General features: G+C 46.3%; 1 protein-coding gene across 5 annotated transcripts in view; it reads right to left on the minus strand.

The window, feature by feature from the left end:
- The window catches only part of SAE1 (SUMO1 activating enzyme subunit 1), a 68,270-nt gene that overhangs the window by 18,421 nt on the left and 34,001 nt on the right, over window positions 1-15,848 (minus strand). The window contains exons 6-8 of one of the 5 annotated variants that reach the window (XM_067019581.1): window positions 15,358-15,463; window positions 13,045-13,107; window positions 10,044-10,562 (exon numbers count right to left, since the gene is read on the minus strand). In XM_067019581.1, the coding sequence (XP_066875682.1) occupies window positions 10,477-10,562; window positions 13,045-13,107; window positions 15,358-15,463 (255 nt within the window). In that variant the 3' untranslated portion in view covers window positions 10,044-10,476. Of the gene's footprint in view, window positions 1-10,043; window positions 10,871-13,044; window positions 13,108-15,357; window positions 15,464-15,848 lie in introns of those variants that run through there. The other 4 variants (XM_067019582.1, XM_067019584.1, XM_067019583.1 and 1 more) reach the window with 4 other exon arrangements.

Here is a 15,848-nt window from a genome sequence, read left to right on the forward strand (position 1 = left end):
GAAACAAGATAGAAGCCTGGCTTTCAAGGCTGTATCCGAGGGCTAAAGGTACAGAACTGCCAGCCCACGGGGGTGAAGCTCAGCGGAGGGACACAGCTGGACTGAGGAAGGCGGGGCATTTCCAGGAAGCCACCATGAGTCCCGCTGGCTCTGGGCCTCTCACCTCTTGCCGCGTCTGGCCATCTGCTCAGCTCAGCTCCACACCACTCCCCCCTTCATCTACCTCACTCTTAAGTTTTTCTCTTTAGCCCAGAAACTTAAAAGTATGCATGTGCATATACTCATTCATTCACTTTTTCATCCACAAACATTTCCTGAGCACCTGCACTCCACCCCCACCGCCTGTGCTGAGCTGTGCCGGGGACCCAGAAGGCAGAGCTCACAACCCACGGAGGGCACTCGCATAAGCCCCCGTCTGTCACCACAGCCACACAGTCCTTTGACCTTTTTCTCCAGAGAACTTCACCTCCAGACTGGCCTCCCCTCAAGACTTTTTCTGAAACACCCCTTCTAAGCACCAAGTCTTGGCCACCCTTTCACCTCTCCTATGAAGGCCAGTCTCTGATCTCATCACATATCAGCTCAAAACCGAGAAAGAAAGTCGCCTCCTGTTATTTACAGCTCACTCTCTTCTGAAAAGAACCTGAGGCAGCTGGATGAAAGTTGTTGATGGGAGAAAGGAGAGCCCTACTTCTCAGAAACGAGCTGCCGGTCTTTGCCTACCAAATGAAAAGACCACGATTACTCAACCTGAGCGAGAGGCAGAGGGGCTGGCTCTGTCACCCAGAGCTGGTGGCATGAGAACGCTCACCAAACCATGTGAAGATGTGGTATCGAGGACCTTTACAAAAGGTCATGTTCCTTGGCCAGTGATTTAATTATGTGTAAGCGATCGCTGCCATGTTATTTATGCATATTTCAAAAAGTCTGGAAATAATCTCATGTCCAATAACACGATGATTACATGAAACATGACAGATTGACAGAATGGAATATCATTCAGCTATTAAAATTACGTTTAAGCAGTTTTTTAGTCACATTTTAAAATTTTAATAGCATTTAGGTTTAAAAAAGGGGGGTGCATAAATAGCCTATATTCAGAATGAGCTCTCCTATGTAAAATAAAATAGAATGAGTTAGGGCTTCCCTGAAGGCACAGTGGTTAAGAATCGGCTTGCCAATGCGGCAGACACGGGTTCGAGCCCCAGTCCGGTAAGATCTCACATGCCACAGAGCAACTAAGCCCGTGGGCCACAACTACTGAAGCCCGCGCGCCTAGAGCCCGTGCTCCGCAACAAGAGAAGCCACCGCAGTGAGAAGCACAGGCACCTCAACAAAGTGTAGCCCCCACTCGCCACAACTAGAGAAAAGCCCGTGCGCAGCAACGAAGACCCAACGCAGCCAAAAATAAATAAATAAATAAATAAATTTATTTAAATAAAAATAAAGTGGAACATTCTGAAAAGTCTGTAATTTACAAAGAGAACGGGACAAAACCATTCTAAAATGCAGAGGCAGATGATGTAGAGGCCAAGAATGGAGATCACTGGTCCCCTGCTGCAAGGGCCCCTATCTACTAGCTCTGCCAGCCGCACCCTCCGCTTACAGAGCTACTCTGACAAAGCCCTTTCCATTCACACTGACCCTGCCTGGTCACAAGCAGCAGAGAGACAGGGTCTTTTCTCCAGGCCAGCACTTGAGTGGCACATGACCTTGACTCTGGGCATCTGCTGCTCTCTGCCAACCGCTCTTACCCAGGGAAGATGGCACAGGACATTCCCGTGACTGTTGTCTGACAGTCAGAGAAAAGATGTGAGGCTTTAAACAAGAATTGCAGCTGGGCTTGGGGCCCGAGAACAGCTCAAACATAGGCTACTGCAGGGGTGGGGGAGATGTGGGCCTGCAAAGAAGAAAACAAGGCAGGTTGCTGACAATGTTGCCCATTCTTACAATCTGGTCTCGGTGGGCCTCAGTTTCCCATCTGCAAAAGTGGCATAAGAAAATGTCACAGGGCTCTTGTGAGGTTCAGACTTAAAAAATGGACATAATGCTATTAGTATTAGTAAGGCTAATAATTAAAGTCTGACCGAGCGCTTTGAGAGACGGGGTATTGGGCAATGCTTAAACGCTTACTAGGTTTGGTGACAAATGACTTAGCTTCTCCAAGACTCAATTTCCTCCTGTGAAAATGACATGATCATAGTAGATCTGCTCTCACGAGGGTGCTGTGAAGAGGTAATGTGATCATGATGGATACAAAGCACTTAATCACAATTACTGATGCACAAGATGTGCCCGGCCATCATTTAATCCCTGTGACCCTATGTGGCGGATTGGGGTTATGCCTCGTTTTTAGGTTGAGGAGTGGAGCATGAACCTAGCCACAGCTGGTTCTCTGACCAGACTCTACACCTGCTGACGGCAGTAAAGCCCAGAACTGCACTTATGGGTCACCTCTGCCCTTCCCCTCACCTCTCTCTCTTCTCTGTACGGCAGTGCCTTCTTCCTTTCTGAATGACTGTGGTCTGCGTTTTGTACCTCTGATAAGGCAGTGGCACCAGAAAAAAAACAAACAAAAAAAGAAACACAACAAAACCCACTGCTTTTTTCTTCCTCCCACCCTACAAATTATTTTTAAACATTTGTGGTTATGACAGCAGCAAATCAACAAGCGCTCAGCTGCTGCCCCGTTATCAGAACCCATTTCCCTGTGGCTGTCTCTTCCTCAGCAGTTCTTGTCATTGCTGGACACCAAAACACCCGCTGGGGAACGCCAGGCCCAAGTGGCAATGGCTGGTTTGCAAAGGTTACAAGTTCTAAAATAAGAAGTTCCTTCTGAAGAGAACTGATCACCCAATCAAGCTGAGGTCTAGAGAGAAAGTCAATTTAAAAATCATAAAATTTCCCTGCAGTGAGGGCAGGGAAAATTGAGGAAGGAGGAATCAAACTAAGTTTTCTAACAGTAAAAAAGTTATAAAGCGTCCACCATTAAGAAATCTTGAGAGAGAATCCTTGCAATGATAAGGAAGAATGAGGTACAAAATACTAGAAAGTTCTGGAAGAATACACAAGAAATGGCAGTTTCCTCTGAGGTATCTGAATATTTTACTAAGACGATGTCTTACCTTTACAATTAAAAGAAGGAGAAGGGCTTCCCTGGTGGCGCAGTGGTTGAGAGTCCGCCTGCCGATGCAGGGGACACGGGTTCATGCCCCGGTCCGGGAAGATCCCACATGCCGCGGAGCGGCTGGGCCCGTGAGCCATGGCCGCTGAGCCTGCGCGTCCGGAGCCTGTGCTCCGCAACGGGAGAGGCCACAACAGTGAGAGGCCCGCGTATCGCAAAAAAAAAAAAAAAAAAAAAAAAAAAAGGAGAAAATAGGGCTATTTCTAAGGCTCTCCTATACATGATAATTGGGAGGAGATTATCAACATCTCCCTCATTTCTATAAAAGAAAACAGAGGCCACAAAGCAAAGAGGCTTGCCCAAGGCCTGGCAGTATATGACAGAGTGGGACCAAAATGCCTTTCTTTCAAATCCAAAGCTGGAGACATCAAGGTTCTAGTGGCAGGAGAAAGTAGACATGAACTCCAAACTTGTTTGGCTAGATTTATGAACCAAGAACAATCAGCCACCTTAGAAAAGATTCTAATTCCTCCCTTGGAGGGCCCTAGGTCTGACTCTGCCAGAGCCTAGGAGAGACAGGAGCTTCCAGTCATAAACAAGCCCTTGTTCCCCACACATGGGGAGTTGAAGGAAAGTGGAAGGGAGCCCCGATCCTTTGGATTCAGGCACAGTCCTACAGCCAGGTCTGGGGCTTTGAGGTACTGTGTGTCTTGTGGCACAGTAGGGAAAAGGCCAAAGGCCAACTATGCAAATTAGCACCACCTAGATGGCTTTACAGGAGCCTAAAATAAATGAATGAAGCCACAGGTTAAGAACGGGCAAGATTCTCCAAGCTTGGGACAGGTGACCGCAGCAATCAATCAATCCACATGTAGCAAGGCCCTGCTCTGCGTCAGGTCCAGTCAAGAGATGGTGAGCTGTGGTCCCTGCCCTCAAGTGACTCTGTTGTCCAGGGGATGGTATGGGATCACAGAGGAAGGAAACCCAACTCACATCAGGGGAGCTACATTCCTGGAGGTCACATCAGAGTGAGCAGTGAGGACAAGTGGGAAGGGACGAAGCAGGATACTCCAAGCAGAAGGAATAAAAACGTGTAGAAACGAGGGACTGACAGATGTCTGAGGACAGCAACGTGAGCACAGGGTTCATGGAGGGCAGACGGGAGTGGAAAGGAGAAAAGGAGGTCAGTGGGCCCCAGGTCTGGGATGCCAATCCAGGAAGTCTAAATGGTATCCTGAAGGCAAAAGAGAATCATGGAAGGGTTTTTGTTTGTTTGTTTGTTTGTTTTTTTGCGGTACGCGGGCCTCTCACTGTTGTGGCCTCTCCCGTTGCGGAGCACAGGCTCCGGATGCACAGGCTCAGTGGCCATGGCTCACGGGCCCAACTGCTTAGCGGCATGTGGGATCTTCTCGGATCGGGGCACGAACCCGTGTACCCTGCATCGACAGGCGGACTCTCAACCACTGCGCCACCAGGGAAGCCCATGGAAGGGTTTTAGTTTTTAGACAGATCGGACTGGTGACTGAAAATGGATTAGAAGGAAAAGATCTGGGGACTTGCCTGGTGGCGCAGTGGTTAAGACTCTAGGTTCCCAACGCAGGGGGCCCAGGTTCGATTCCCAATCAGAGAACTAGATCCCACATGCATGCCACAACTAAGGAGCCAGCGAGCCTCAACTAAGGAGCCCACCTGCCACAACTAAGACCTGGTGCAACCAAATAAATAAATATTAAAAAAAAAAAAAAAAAGAAGGAAGAGATCTGAAAGAGGAGGCTGGTAAAGGGCTAAGCCACCAATGAAGGCTGAAGGAGAGAGGCAGCCCCACGGGAGGACTCACAATCACGTCTAGGCTAAACTCTAGTCCCACCGAGCCCCATACAGAGTGCTTTCTGGATGAAAGGAGAGGCCAGTCAAGTTCTTGAACTTGATGAACGCTGTGCAGAAGAGAAAATAGCAAATGAGTTAGAAGAGCTCCACTGGTTTCCAACACAGGCAGCATATTAAGAGATCTGACAGCTCCTCTTTAATCCACCCAACAACCAACCATGAGGCTCAGCAGGGGAAAGGGACTCGGAAGAGGCCACCCCTTCACCCTCTGTACCCCCGAGTACCCGCCTCCAAGCCACCATTTGTATTTGTTCCTGGTAAGGTCCTGCTTGGCTCTACATGAAAGCTGAAGACCCGTTAAGTGTTTCTATGCAAATACACCCCCTACAGTCTGCCCAACACTACTGCCTGCAAGAGGAAATTCCTTTTGCAGAGCACGGGCCCTAAGTGGAGACCACCCCAGGCTGGCTCAGCAGTGAGGTGCTATTTACTATACTATCTTCTACTTGAAGCATGAAGGCTTTCCGTTCTCAGTCACAGAGGTGTGCTGTTTCTCCCACAGCAGAGGTCTCTAGGTCCCCTTGAAAATCTAGGGGGACTCTATGGCTCCTTTCCAGAGGAACTGTACACGTGAAGAGCTGGTGAGGATGTGCTATTACGCGTGCCCTTCCTATGCACCCAGCACTGATAGAGCCCTTTGCAGGTACTACTCATCAGCCGTCAATATCGGGATTTTTCCAGGTGCTGAGAACTGGGGTTTTAGGAGGTTGTTTTTGTTTTTCGTTACTTTAACTTTTACTTTGAAATAATTTTAGACTTAACAGAAAACCTGTACACAGAATTCCTGCATAATTTCACCTAGTTCCCCAAATGCTAACATTCTACCACATTTGTCATTATTTCTTTATATCTATAAATACATATTTAAATTTTTTTTTTAATTTATTTATTTACTTATTTATTTTTGGCTGTGTTGGGTCTTCGTTTCTGTGCGAGGGCTTTCTCTAGCTGCGGCAAGCGGGGGCCGCTCTTCATCGCGGTGCACGGGCCTCTCACTGTCGCGGCCTCTCTTGTTGCGGAGCACAGGCTCCAGACACACAGGCTCAGTAGTTGTGGCTCAGGGGCCTAGTTGCTCCATGGCATGTGGGATCTTCCCAGACCAGGGCTCAAACCCATGTCCCCTGCATTGGCAGGAAGATTCTCAAACACTGCGCCACCAGGGAAGCCCCACATTTTTAAAAAATGATTTGAAATTTGCCCCTGAATACTTCACTATGTATTTCCCCCAAACAAGAATATTCTCACAGGGGCTTCCCTGGTGGTGCAGTGGTTAAGAATCTGCCTGCCAATGCAGGGGACACAGGTTTGAGCCCTGGTCCAGGAAGATCCCACATGCTGCGGAGCAACTAGGCCCGTGCGCCACAACTACTGAGCCTGAGCGCCTAGAGCCCGTGTTCCGCAACAAGAGGAGCCACGACAATGAGAAGCCCCTGCTCTCCGCAACTAGAGAAAAGCCCACGCGTAGCAATGAAGACCCAATGCAGCCAAAAATAAATAAAATAAATTAATTAATTTTTTTAAAAAAGGGGCTTCCCTGGTGGCACAGTGGTTGAGAGTCCGCCTGCCGATGCAGGGGACACGGGTCCGTGTCCCGGTCCGGGAAGATCCCACATGCCACGGAGCGGCTGGGCCCGTGAGCCATGGCCGCTGAGCCTGTGCGTCCAGAGCCTGTGCTCCGCAACGGGAGAGGCCACAACAGTGAGAGGCCCGCGTACCGCAAAAAAAAAGAATATTCTCACAGAACCACAAAACAATGATCAAAACTGTGAAATTAACATGGATGGAGTATTACCATCTAATCCACAGACCTTTTTCAAATTTTACCAACTGTCCCACTGATGTCTTTGAGAGCAAAAGAAAAAAAAAAATCTCCTGCTCTCAGATCCAATCTGGGAGGTCTCTGTTCCATTGAGCTATCATGTCTCTTCATCCTCCTTTAATCTGAAATGGAGTTCCTGGGTCCTTTACGACACTTTTGAGGAGTACAGGCCATTTATTTTCTAGAGTCTTATTCAATCCAAGCGTGTCTGATGTTTCCTCATAATCAGGCTGAGATTACCCACTTTGGGCAGAGAACCAGAGCAGTGGCGTGTCTTGCTCAGTGCACCCTATCAGGACGCGTGAGACCTGCTGTCCTATTCTTGGAATGTTAACTGTGATCTCTTGGTTGAAGAACAATCTGCCAGCGTTCTCTAGTCTTTCTTTGCAATTAATTAAAACATATCTTGAGAAGACATCTACCCTGTTTCACAGCGAACTTTCCCATTAGTTTTAGCATCCATCAATAATTCTTAAAACAATTTTTACTACTATGATGATGGCCAAGTACAGATTTTTTTAAATCTTCATCATTCCTGCTTTATTTATTGTGATTCTTCTGTAAAAAAGAAAAAAAAAAGAACTTTGCTCTTTCCCTCATTTACTTATTCAATTATCAGTATAGACTCATGGGTTCTTGTTTTAGTCTATGGGTTACAATCTATTATTATCATTTATCTGATCCTCAAACTGTCCCAGATTTGACCAATAGGAGCCCTTTCAAGTTGACTCCTGTGACCTTCTGACATGACCCATCATTCTTTGAGCACTTCCTTACTTTCAGGCACAGCAGGATGTTCCAAGCTCACCTGTAAATTTCCTACCCCAGCCCCAGAATCAGCCATTTCTCCAAGGACTCCTGGATCCTGGGATATTAGCCATCATGATCTGGGCATGAAGTCTGTTCATTGCTACTAGAGTGTTTTTGCTCCTCAGCCTTCTCAACAGCCAGAGCTAGGAAATACATACGTGTGAATGTAAATACACGGGCATACACACATCTATTTCTGTACCTACATATTAAAAAAAATGAGTTCATCCAGATGACTGCAATACCAATCCAACCCCACAGGGCTCCTTCTAGCCTTTCCCACCTTCCATATTTACAGAAACTAACTCCCTTTTCTGGCAATAAAAAAGTCTGAGTCTCATCATCCACACAATATATTTGCCTATTTGCTCAATCCTAGAATAAATAGTAAATAGTTTCAGAATTGCTAACTCACACCACTGTAAAAAAACAAACCAACTTACTAGACTTCATATTTGTTTACAGTTCTTTTTAAAATCTGAGGGTATACAGTCAAAATTCTGTATTCAAGAGCTACATGGGGACTTCCCTGGTGGCGCAGTGGTTAAGAATCTGCCTGCCGATGCAGGGGACATGAGTTTGAGCCCTGGTCCAGGAAAATCACACGTGCCGCAGAGCAACTAAGCCCTTGTGCCACAACTACTGAGCCTGCACTCTAGAACCCGCGAGCCACAACTACTGAGAGTCCTCATGCCACAACTACTGAAGCCTGCGCTCCTAGAACCCGTGCTCCACAACAAGAGAAGCCACCACAATGAGAAGCACGCAAACCACAACAAAAAGTAGCCCCTGCTCACCGCAACTAGAGAAGGCCCGCATGCAGCAACAGACCCAACACAGCCAAAAATAAATAAATAAAAATAAATTTATTATTTTTTAAAAAACCACGTTCAGTAATTTTTAAAAAAAGAGCTACATGGGTTATCTCCTTCTTACCCCTGCTTCAGTCATACCCTCATCTGACAATACAGTACTTAACACATTTTTTAAAAACCCACACATGAGTAAATCAGGGCTTTGATACAGGACATGGGTTCCTTTTCTCCTTATGGCAGTGGTTTCCTTCTAATTGGCTGATCCTTCAGAAACCTGGGAGGTTTACAAAAATGCAGATTCCAGCCACTCCTAATTATTTTGATTCAGTAAATCTGAGCTAGAACCAGGGAATCTGTATTTTTTCAAATGTTCCACGTGAGTGAGCCTGATATCCTCTTAGATGGGAAACCACTGGCCGTAAGAATAAAAACCTAAAAAAAGCAAGGCCCTGATCTCATCTCTGATCGGCACCCACCAAGCTCCAGCCTCGCTGGTGCCATGGTCTCTGCACCGCTGGCCGCCTGCAAGCACTGCTTCTCTGCCGGCAACACTCTCACCTCTCTTTACCACCTGGCCAATACCTCTTCTTTAAAATACAGCTCAGATGTCTCCTCCTCTCTGAAGACTTCCCAACTCCCCCAAGAGAGCCAGACCCTCAGTTCCCTGAGCTCCCATAACAGTTTGCTTTTGATGGTAGAATAATTCACACATATTGAAAAACAGACCAGCACAACACGACAGCTTTGTCAATAGCTCTCTGTTACAGCTCTCCTCACAAGGAGTAGAATTACTTGTGATTGACTTTTGCATTGGCAAGGAGATGACTTCTTCTTCCCGTGATGATTCCCAGGCACGGGATCTGACACATATCAGGTGCTGCAAAAATGGTCTAAGATTATTTTCAGCTTTAATTCTGTGGCTCAAAAACGGCCTAAGTACTTTTCCACGACTCGTCAGAACAGACTGAGAAAGTTAAGATTGCCAAGGATTCTCTGCTAAGTACTTCACATCTTGAGATGAAGCCCATTTCTTCCTTGCTCTGGACTAAACCTGTGTGTTATTATTCATGCTGGTAAGTGAATGCTGTTTCCATACTAGACCTGATATTTTTAGCACTCCTGTTATGATAAACTCACAGTAACCTCAAAAAGAACAAATCAAAGTCAACTTTTTGCCACAGGAAACCAACTCACACTTCATGTTTTGCAACGTGCCATGGGAGAATAATAAAACGATGAGACCTTTGGCTCACAGACGGTGAGGCCAGCTCTCAAGATGGTGGAAAAATGCAGCAGGAAGTGTTCGGTCCGGCCACCATCTTATTAAGTAAACTGGAAAAACACTCAACACCCAAACAAGGCAAACACACGCACATGGACGGCAGGGCAGCCGCCTCACGATTCAGTTGAGTGGGGCAGAAAGAGCCATCTACGTGCGAGGGGCAGGCCAGGGCCAGGGTGACACTGGGCTCAAAAGCCCGACAAGTGCTCGGGGAAGCAGGCGGGAAAGAGAAGCCTGCAGGGACACCAGTGGGCAGGCTGCTCTCTCTCTTGGGTGAAGAAATGACCAGACAAGCAAACAAGTCACTCATGCAAAAGCTATTTATCGAGCACCCATTTATTTACTGAGCACCTACTAAGTGTTCCATCAGACAATGGTGAAAGAAAGGTATTCTCGTGTGTATCACAGCCAAGCACCCCCCCGACTTCATGAGGAATCCCTAAGGCGTCATCAGGTATACTAGTCACACTCCCAGAAAGGCTCTTGGGAACAAATTCCGAGGACTGAGCAAAACTGAAAACAACCTACATTTGATGAGACTGGTCACAAATGAGAGTACACGCAAAGAAATACGTTTTGCAGCCAACGACACAAACGGGGTCACTCTCTGTGTGCTCCAACATCTCTTCCGAAGCGAACATGAAAACGGGGTCACTCTCTGTGTGCTCCAACATCTCTTCCGAAGCGAACATGAAGACGAGAAGCTGATCCTTCAGGTTGGATACTCCCCAAGGTCACCTCACAGCCCGAAGTTACTGCGTCGGCCAAAAGGTTCCTTCGGTTTTTTTCTGTAAGACGGCTCTAGTAGCACTCGGTCGTATTTAACTTCACGAGAAACAATTTTGTTAGATTGTATGTGACGGCTGACATATCAGTGTGCATTTTAAAAAAGACATCAAAATTGGTGAATTTTTGTGTAGCCATTTTAATACTGACGATGGAAGAAAAAAGCAACATTTTTGGCATATTATGCTTTATTATTTCAAGAAAGGTAAAAACGGAACTGAAATGCAAAAAAAAGATTTGTGCAGTGTATGGAGAAGGTGCTGTGACCGATCGGACATGTCAAAAGTGTTTTGCGAAGTTTTGTGCTAGAGATTTTCTCACTGGACGTTGCTCCAGAGTCGGGTAGACTAGGTGAAGTGGATAGAGATCAAATTGAGACATCAATTGAGAACAATCAATGTTGTACCACACAGAAGACAGCTAACATACTCAAAATATCCAAATCAAGCGTTGAAAATCATTTGCACCAGCTTAGTTATGTTAATCGCTTTTATGTTTGAGTTCCACATTAAGTTAAGCGAAAATAACCTTCTTGATCGTATTTCCGCACGCGATTCTCTACTTAAATGTAATGAAAACGTTCCGTTTTTAAAACAAATTGTGACGGGTGATAAAAAGTGGACACTGTACGGGCTTCCCTGGTGGTGCAGTGCTTAAGAATCTGCCTGCCAATGCAGGGGACACAGGTTTGAGCCCTGATCTGGGAAGATTCCACATGCTGTGGAGCAGCTATGTAAGCTCTTGTGCCACAACTACTGAGCCTGCACGTCTGGAGCCTGTGCTCCGCAACAAGAGAGGCCGCGATAGCGAGAGGCCCACACACCGCGATGAAGAGTGGCCCCCGCTTGCCACAACTGGAGAAAGCCCTCGCACAGAAACGAAGACCCAACACAGCAAAAATAAATTAACTAATTAATAAAATCCTACCCCCAACATCTAAAAAAAAGGAGTTACTCATCAAATATACACCAAGAGAAAAACTCGCAGACAGCAAAGCAGGCCCTCATGCTCGCTGCATTTGGAACACGCCTTATACTTCCAGTTGCAGCACCTCTGGAAAGACACACAGAGCTCAGAACGACCCAAGAGGGCAAAAAAAATATCAGGAATACGCATATGACGCCACGCAAGAAAAGTTAGGACATGTCATCTGCTACAAAGAGAAAAGCCCAGGAAAGGCTCTGTTGGACATCAGAACACCTCAGGAAGAACACTGGGGATGGTGCAAAAAGAACTATAGATCCTGGAAGGATCAGGAGCTTGGGTTTTAGACCTAGGCCACAGGGAGTCCCTTCCCTTCTAGGCCTCATTCTTACAGGGAGAGAGTTAGCTTCATTTGTATCTGTATGCCAAATCAGAGAGCGAACTGCAGGTAGCGCTGTTTAAAGGGTCCCAAAGCTATGGGAAAAGTGGCCGTGGCCGATGATGAGGGCTTAATAGCCACGTCTGCCACAGGTGAGGGATGGAGGGGAGAGTGGGAACCGCACAGCTGCCAGCCTTGCTCTAGACGGTATGATATGTGGGGCCGTGTCCTTTTAAAATTCTGTATTACAGGGACACTTCCCTGGTGTTGCAGTGGTCAAGAATTCACCTGTCAACGCAAGGGACACAGGTTCGATCCCTGGTCTGGGAAGATCCCACATGCCGCGGAGCAACTAAGCCCGTGCGCCACAACTACTGAGCCTGTGCACCTAGAGCCCGTGCTCTGCAACGAGAGAAGTCACCACAATAAGAAGCCAGAGGGCTTCCCTGGTGGCGCAGTGGTTGAGAATCCGCCTGCCGATGCAGGAGACACGGGTTCGTGCCCTGGTCCGGGAAGATCCCACATGCCGTGGAGCAACTAAGCCCGTGAGCCATGGCCGCTAGGCCTGCGCGTCCGGAGCCTGTGCCCCGCAATGGGAGAGGCCACAACAGTGAGAGGCCCGTATACCGCAAAAAAAAATAAAAAAATAAATAAATAAGAAGCCAGAGCACCACAACGAAGAGTAGCCCCCACTCGCCACAACTAGGGAAAGCCCACGCGTAGCAATGAAGACCCAACGCAGCCAAAAATAAATTAAATAAATAAATAAATTTATATATATATATTTTAAAACTCTGCAAAAAAAATTAAAATCTCTATTACAAAACTATACACATAAAAATGGTTAAGATGGTAAACTTTATGGTATGTGGTTCTTACCATAATAAAGAAATAGTCATAATTAATATGACTATTAATTATGAACACAGTTTTTTAAATTAATTTTTATTAGAGTATAGTTGCTTTGTGAACATAGTCTCAATCACCAAATCCAAAGCACTGGAACTTCAAACTAAAAAGATAATTAGTACCATTTAGAAAGAGAAGTAAACCATTGTAAAGTAATTATACTCCAATAAAAACGTTAAAAAAAATTTAAAAATAAAAAAATTTTAAAAAAATAAAAAAGAGAAGTAAACATATGGAGTATAATATCCAATGAAGTGTCACCGACAAAAAACTAAAATCCAATAGGATTGCTGCTATGATAATACTTACTCAAGTATGGAATTAAGGGTAAATTGAGGGACTTCCCTGGTGGCGCAATGGTTAGGAATCCGCCTGCCAATGCAGGAAACACGGGTTTAAGCCCTCCTCTGAGAAGATCCCACATGCCGTGGAGCAACTAAGCCCACACGCCACAACTACCGAGCCTGCGATCTAGAACACACGAGCCACAACTACTGAGCCCACATGCTGCAACTACTGAAGCCCGCGTGCCCGTGCTCCGCAACAAGAGAAGCCCCTGCAATGAGAAGCCCATACACCGTAACGGAGGGCAGCCCCAGTTCACCGCAACTAGAGAAAGCCCACGTACAGCAACGAAGACCCAACGCAGCCAAAAAAATTTTTTTTAATAAATAAATTTTTTTTAAAGGGTAAATTGAGTCAATCCTAAAATTCTACTACACAGTTGCGAAGTACCTCCCACCTCCAAGCACATAACTAGATTAGGTCTCTAGGACTTGCTGTGTGCTAAGCCCCTTGCGTGTGTGTCATGCAAGCCTCACGAAAGCCCTCTGAGGCAAGCGCTATTAACACCCCCCTGGTAGAGGGGAATCTGAGGGAGCCTCAGGGAATTTAAGTCTGTGGCTCAACATCAGTCACCTAAGAAAATGACAGAGGCAGGACTGAAAGGCAGGTCCGTTGTGATTCCAGAGCACCAGTTCTGAACTGCGTTCCGCTGCCTGCCGTCTGGGCCAGGGTATTAAAGCTCCTGCTCTGCCTCACGACCTGTCTACTCCCCAGCCCCTTGTAACTGCTGAGAGTGATGGGCAGCAGAATCGATCTGGATTCCATAAACATTTTCCCCCACACTGTCTCCAGGCCATTAGTTTCACCTCCCCATCGCAGTGACGGGCTCCTGAGGGCAGGGGTGGCCACACGCCTGTGTCTTCATCAATCTGTACCTTTTAAAACTGTAAGTTTTAAAAGCCTGTAAGTGGGGGTACAGCAGCTGCATCATGTGAATGTGGTGAGGACCCAACAAGCTAATAGCCACAGAGCACTGAGAATGGAGCCCGGATGCTTTCATTACCTGGTACCTCTCACAGTATTTAATTAATTAGACTTCAAAGACCTGGGCTGCTCTTTTGCCATCTGCATTCTGTGTCCTCAGGCAAAACATGAGCCTCTCTGGGACTCTGTCTCTTCATCCCAGGAAACCAAACTGGGGATAATTCCCACCTTGTCCACCTCATAAGGGAGCTGTGATGATGAGATGGACAAGAAAATACTCTGGAAACTGCAAAGGGTTAGATCAGGGTTTCTCAACCTCAGCACGATCGACACTGGCAGCCACTGGCAGCGGGGGCTGTCCTGTGCCATGTGTCATAAGATATTAAACAACATCCCTGCCCTCTCCCCATCCCACCCCAGTCAGAACAACCAAAGATGTCTCCCGACACCGCCAGTGTTCCCTGGAGGACAAGACGGCCCCTGGCTGAGAGAATCCCCAGGTTATGGTAAACTCAAGTACTGGTTGACTCCTTTAATAAGCAGCAGTTAGAAACGCTCAGGCTATACCCCAAACCTTTCCAAATTAATAGCTGTTTACTGAGGGCTTTCTATGTGCCAACATGGGCGGGGGGCGGAGCTGGGAAGCACATCCCCGAAAGTACAAAAATGTCGAGGTGACTTTTTTTGCTTTTTTTCTGGTATTTTCTATAACAAATACAGATTATTTTTACACTAATTAACAAACCAATGTTATTTATACACTTGCTTGGCTTACTGTGAGAACACGAGTAACCTTAATCTCTCTGTGCCTCAGTTTCCTGGTCTGTGAAGTAGGGATAGTAATAGTATCAACTCCCAATGGCTCTTGCTAGGAAGCACTCAATGTTTATGATTATTATTATAAAAATAATATTAAAAAATAAAAGTGCCAGGCACAAGAACACTGAGACGCCAGCCAATACCTAGCTAATGCCCCCTGAACACCAGCAATGATGGGGAGAGTGGGGGGAAAGACTTCAGGAGAGGAAGACTGGTTTTAAGGCCCCGGAAGAACTCTGAACAGGGAAAGCAGTGATGAAAAGAGCTTGATTTATGGCACTGTTATCTCAGGCTCAACTTTAGAGGGCAGTTCACTTCAACAAATAATTAAAAAAAGCAAAAATCGTTAAGAAGCCAGAGCTCAGTGATAGGCCTCCTCTCCATTCACTCTGTTGTTCTAAGTGGCCACCGAGACCCAGCTAAGGGGGAACTCCACTCACGGCAAACCTCAAGAAACCTTCTGGCCTCTGCAGCCACATTTGCGGAAATCAAAGCACAAATCGCTCGCTGGGAAGCTCTGCTTCCAGTCCTCACCTTGAAGGAGGAAGTAATCCGGAGTTGTGCGCTTGAGAGCTGCCTTTGCTTTATCACTGCTCCAGTCCACTTCCAGCGCTTCTTTGATGGAGCAGAAGACCACCTTCTGTTGAAAAAAAGACAAACTGCTTAGGGATAAAATATGCTGGCTTTAAATCACAAGGCAGTAACCCTTCACCATTTCTAGGAGAAATGTCATTCTGTAAGGTTTACTGTTCATTAAAAGAAACTGAGGCCCATTCAAATACAATAAATGTTTATTGAGCACTTACTGTGTGTTCCTCTGGGCACTGGGGACACAGAAATCAATGATATGTACTCCCTGCACTGAAGAAAGAGCAAAGCTACAGACCTAGTTCCATTCTGGCTCTTTCTTGAACTCTGGTGGTATTTACGCCACGGAAATACCTTCATAAGTGACCAAGAATGTGTGTCTAAAGATATTCAATAAATTTTCTTTGTATTAGTCAACAGAAACAAACAATATCCAT

This window comes from Kogia breviceps, chromosome 18 (genome assembly GCF_026419965.1).
Source record: "Kogia breviceps isolate mKogBre1 chromosome 18, mKogBre1 haplotype 1, whole genome shotgun sequence".
NCBI classification, from domain to species: domain Eukaryota; kingdom Metazoa; phylum Chordata; class Mammalia; order Artiodactyla; family Physeteridae; genus Kogia; species Kogia breviceps.